At 33.8% G+C, this 5,233-nt stretch overlaps 1 protein-coding gene across 1 annotated transcript in view; it reads right to left on the bottom strand.

Annotated features, from left to right (window-relative positions):
* Positions 1–1,483: 1,483 nt before the first annotated feature.
* LOC109540351 (transcription factor Sox-14) overlaps positions 1,484–5,233 on the bottom strand; it is a 13,660-nt gene continuing 9,910 nt past the window's right edge. Inside the window, exon 2 of the mRNA XM_019908702.2 lies at positions 1,484–2,890. Coding sequence (XP_019764261.1) covers positions 2,380–2,890 — 511 coding nt within the window. The 3' untranslated portion in view covers positions 1,484–2,379. The remainder of the gene's footprint in view (positions 2,891–5,233) is intronic.

Raw genomic sequence — 5,233 nt, 5'->3', positions numbered from 1 at the left:
TGATCTGGGCGGCCAATGCCGATCTTCAAAACAAGAAATAACGCGATCAGGAAATGACTCGTGCAGTAATTCAACAGTTTCTCTGACTGCATGGCATGTGGCACTGTCTTGTTGAAGCCACATGCTGTTGAGATCCAGATTTTGCAATTTCGGCACAAAAAAGTTAGTTAACATTTCAAGGTAACGAACAGCACTCACGGTTAATGCTTGACCAACTGCATTTTCGAATAAAAATGGTCCGATGATGCCTCCAGCCCACAATGCATACCAAACAGTGACTCGTGGATATTCGGAATGATCGCTCGTGGATTTCGGAAACCCAAATGCGACATTTTTGTCGATTAACGAAGCCATCAAGATGAAAACGGGCCTCGTCACTAAAGAGGATTTTCGTGGAAAAATCACCGTCCAATTCTCGTTGTTCCAAAATCCAATCACAAAGGTGTAATATAACTAACTAATACCACAATGGTATTCCGGCATTAGCTCTTGAGCAAATTCAACTTTGTACTCATGAAGCTTCAAATCTTATTAAAATTCGATGCATAGTGGTTGTGAAAACCCTAATTTTCTGAGCTCTATGCCGAATTGATGTGGTTGAGCTTTCCTCAACATTTGCACGTACTGCAGCGATATTTTCAGTCGAGCGACCAGGACGAACACGTGTTACTGTTTTCACTTCATTAGCAAACCCAGTTTACTAAAATTTTTCCATTAATTTTCTCACAGTGGCAATAATTGGTGTCTTCCGATGGCTCATAATTGTACGGATTTTGCGAACTATGGCCCCAAAACTTCCACCACTTTGCTAATAATTTTTCACAATGAGAATTCGTTGTTGTGTATTGAACCGCTCCATTTTACTCAACTTAATGCTGTCTACTAACGAACGGCCTTTGTTTAATGTCTAATTTTGGCACTACAAATAGCGCGCAATTCAAAACCGTCGTTCTTATTCGAACACCCTATAGAAGCATTTTCTGGAAATACACATCCACCATTCATCCAGCTAGTTTCCGTCTTTAGGTACTAGATTTTGTACATATATATGTGTACATTCACACAATATATGTGACGCCTATGAATGAATCAAAAGGTTGAAAATGACAAAAACATTTTGTTGATGAGACCGACCTAATTTAAATTCGAAATACAAAATAAAAGCTCAAAGTTATGGGAAGTGTTTCGAATTGAACGTATTGCTCATAAATATTCGTGCTATAAATACGATTTGCTCAAGCACGTTTATGGTTTAACAAAATAATTTTAAATTAATTACTTCAAATACCGCGGAATTAGTAAGATCATTACAAAATTACATATTTCTTATGCTCACTTACCTCTTCACATCAAATTCAAGTGAATTTTCCCGGCTTTGCTGATGATAATTTTTTGGTTTGATTGTAGAATTAAAATGTAACAAAATGATTATTGCACATTTCATGGGTTATTGTGAAATAAGATAATACATACCAAACGACGCTTTGAACTGAATATATTTATTAACAAATATGTTTTTAGGAAGTAAACAAAAACGTTTTTACAAAAATTGCGGTTCTAAAACGAATCAAAATCAACAGATAATTGCACTAATTCTTTAGTATATAGCCTTTGATTGATTTAATATAAATAACCAAAATTTTTATCATTAACTTAGCGTAATTAACAATATTTACATGTTTCATAATAAGTTCTACCAATGAACTTTAATTGTAAAAGTTGGGAAATTGATTTTTAACCAGATAGAAGTATTAAAGATGCTTATGTATTAGACACTCAGAACAGAGTTGTTACTCGGGTCTCGAGTACCTCAGTACATAGATTACAGAGTACAACAGAGAAATAACTCAGAGAGAGTTATTTCAGTTTCTTGATCAATTGAGAAATGTTCAACAATGAAGATTTGTGGATGTTTTTGTCAATATATGAAGATTGTTTAAAGATATTTAGGATTTTCTGGCGCAAGATATATTTTGGCAAAACCATGTAGGTTTAGAGAGCACAACATTTTCAATTAAATTAGATGAAATCATCATCATTGGAATTGTTTGCGTTGATTATCAAGTTTGTATCACCCCTACGCAAACTTAAGAAAGAAATCTGCTATTTTGGCTGTTTACGGTTGTAACATAGAATTGGTTATCAATGTTTCAATTGATCGAAAAATGGAGATATATGTATTTAAAAATTTAATACAAACTTTTGAGTTTACTGATTGCAGGGGCTACTGCTATCTCTCCCAGAATCCCCATTATCTCTATACTCCATCAAGTTAATAGCGGAAGTAGCTGTAGAAGATACAGTACTTGAACTCGTTGCCAAACTGGCAATATCACTAAACCAATGGTTCAGCCGATCCGGCAGAACCGGAAGTGGTTTTCATATAACATGTGCGGGCTCATTTCGAAACTCCTCGTTTTTCATTATAACGCAAACTGGTCGCTTTAGCTGCTCTGGACTGGGTGATCTTCGCGAAAATGTCGGAGGACACATGTTGCACGGGTTTGAACCATTTAAATTCTGACTGGCAATATTGTTTATATGCCAATTAATATTCGGAGGGTACAATGGGTTATTACTATATAACAGAGCCAGTTCCGCTGCGAATTTGGATTCATCCGGATGCCGGAAAGGATGATACAAGTATGGCAAAGGCGGAAATAAACTTCGCGATAATTTTAAATGGTCCGAGTCAGGATTCAAAAGGGATGTCACACCTGATGATGTTGATATTGGAGTCATCAGGGTTCGTTGCAGATTATGATTTTCCATGGTCGGTGGTAATAATGGGGACATGGAAAAACCGAACTTCGGTTCTTTCTTCATGAGCGGCTTTGGCTTTCGACGTGGACGATACTTATAATCTGGATGTTCTTTCATGTGTAGAGCTCTGAAACAATAAAACCATATAGATGTCTCTATAACTCATTACAAAGGCAAAAAATATATTTAATGTTAATTTTAGATATCGATACGTAAAGTTATATAACAGAGAATAGCGGCGAGGAAACACAATGGTCTATCTAAGCCGACATATTCAGCTGGCGACAAAAGATAATGCTGTCATTGTGAGGACACAGTGAGCACCTCCTGTGATCCTATTCACGATGAGAGATTGTCTAACTGGAGCTCTGTCTCGGATCCTTTCGGTTACAATGCTCCTTTCACGCGCCACTTCCTTTTGTTTCTACTTACGATTAGATCGTCTATTTACATTCCGACATTAGAAGGAAAATTAGAGTTTCGAGAAAGTTTAGAGATAGAGAAGGATAGGAATATTTGATATTTTTAATCGCTATGTTGATCTTTGTTAACAAAACATATATATGATTAAGTAAAAAACTGTGCAGTGGAATTCAGAAAAACGTTTCAGTGCCACTTGATGAGATTTAAAATGTATCAACCATAATCACCTATCATCAAACAAAAAGATGATGCTAGATTTAAGTTGATGACCCCTCTTTTATAGGATGCATGCACAACATTCATAAAATATGGCTGACGCATGTTGTTTGTTTTAGGAACTCGTAACATTATTTTTAAACTAGTATATTAATGGGATTAAGTGCAGTGAGAGTCCATCAGGGAACAGCTCTGTTAGTTGCGAATTCAGTAGCATTCATTTCTTAATTTGAGTTTTTATTTATAAAGTAATTATTTTAGCTTCAAATAAATTACACAGTTTTGAGAAAAATCCTGCAACCTAATATATTAAGATCAGCAGATTGAAGAGCTTTATCTGCAGTTCAAAAGAACGTCAAACTTTGGTTTTTATCTAAAATAATGCTTTGTTTGCTACATATTATTTGAGGGAATAGTTATATTAACGTACATAGCAGAAAATTGATAAAAACATTTAAAGAATCTAAAAATATAATTTTAAATAAATATTTGCTAAAAGCGTTTTATTGTTTGAACTTACTTAATGTTTCGGAGTCAAATTGGCAAACAATCAATTATCTGTCATAAAGGTTTCTTTCTTACATCCTGTAAAATGTACACAGTGCGTCACATGCAATCTTCGTAAAATAAATTTTCTGTTAAATCCGATATGATGTGATAACGTTTTTGTATCAATCTTCCACTTTTAGTTCCTATCGGCGTAAGAAATGTGTTTGGAGCCACCAACAGAAGGATGGCCTCATAAAATATGCCAATGAAAAAGCCTTAACTACTAAGGAAATATAGTTTGGATAAAATTGCTTTATTATATTATACCTTAATTGTTTTCACGTTCTTTATTAATTTGTCAATTCAACGAAATAGTCCCAGCCCGTAATTTCAGTGTCTTACCCTCTTGTTTTCTATATCATTTAGAAACTGTGGCAAAAGTTTATGTTTAAAATGTAATAGATATATAATATGATGGCTTTACATGAAGCATGAAGCGAAAATGATTAACACTCAATTTTCAATTTTACTGAAAATCTCTTTTTGAAAATTTGTATCTTAATCAAACTATTATCACAAAAATAATTATTCCACATCTCTCTATTATGAAATCTAACGAAAACTGACTCAAAAAACTGAAACATCAAGGGCACATTTAATTGAAACTGTTCCATAGTTATTATTCGTTGTTACAATTTGCAAATTTTTTTTTCCCTATCCTATTAGCCATGGGACTTATTACGCTCATCTAGTAATATGAAAATTAGAACATGTATAATATGAAAATATATACAGTTTCAAAAGAATATATAAAAATAACAATTCAACACAATTTCACTTAGGTGGATATAGAGACTAGTCGCTTAATAAATCTACTAACGTGTAACTAGGCAAATTGATTATTGTATGAAAGTGTAGATTTTTGGCTATAAATTGGAATTGGTTCAAAGCAGGGTTGAAAAACAGGTACCTTTCGGCAGAGGATTGGTTAGACTTTGGCTTTGGCTTTATCCCACCACTATAAAATACAGGGTGTCTTATCTAAGATTCCTGGGTAACTTAATGTGCTCGGAAAACGTCCCATATGCGACTTTTTAATTAATATAATAAGGGCTTGCTGTATTACTATTAGGAAACCGAATGTTATCTACCTTAACTTTGAAATACTTAAAAATTATTAAATTAATTAGTAAATTTGCACTAAAAGGAAATAAAGTCAAGGAGGGTATTTGAATTATTAATTTAAAAACCAGATTTGGGTTTATTTGAGTATTATTGCGTCCAACTCAGAGTATAAAATTCGGTGTCCCATTGACAGTATTTTTTAGGCAAGTTTAGATTC

The sequence above is a fragment of the Dendroctonus ponderosae genome, unplaced genomic scaffold (genome assembly GCF_020466585.1).
Source record: "Dendroctonus ponderosae isolate FM_Combo_2020 unplaced genomic scaffold, Dpon_F_20191213v2 Dpon_F_20191213_3, whole genome shotgun sequence".
Lineage (NCBI taxonomy): Eukaryota > Metazoa > Arthropoda > Insecta > Coleoptera > Curculionidae > Dendroctonus > Dendroctonus ponderosae.
Note: the sequence above shows the minus strand (reverse complement) of the source record. Positions and strands in the feature narration are given on the sequence as shown.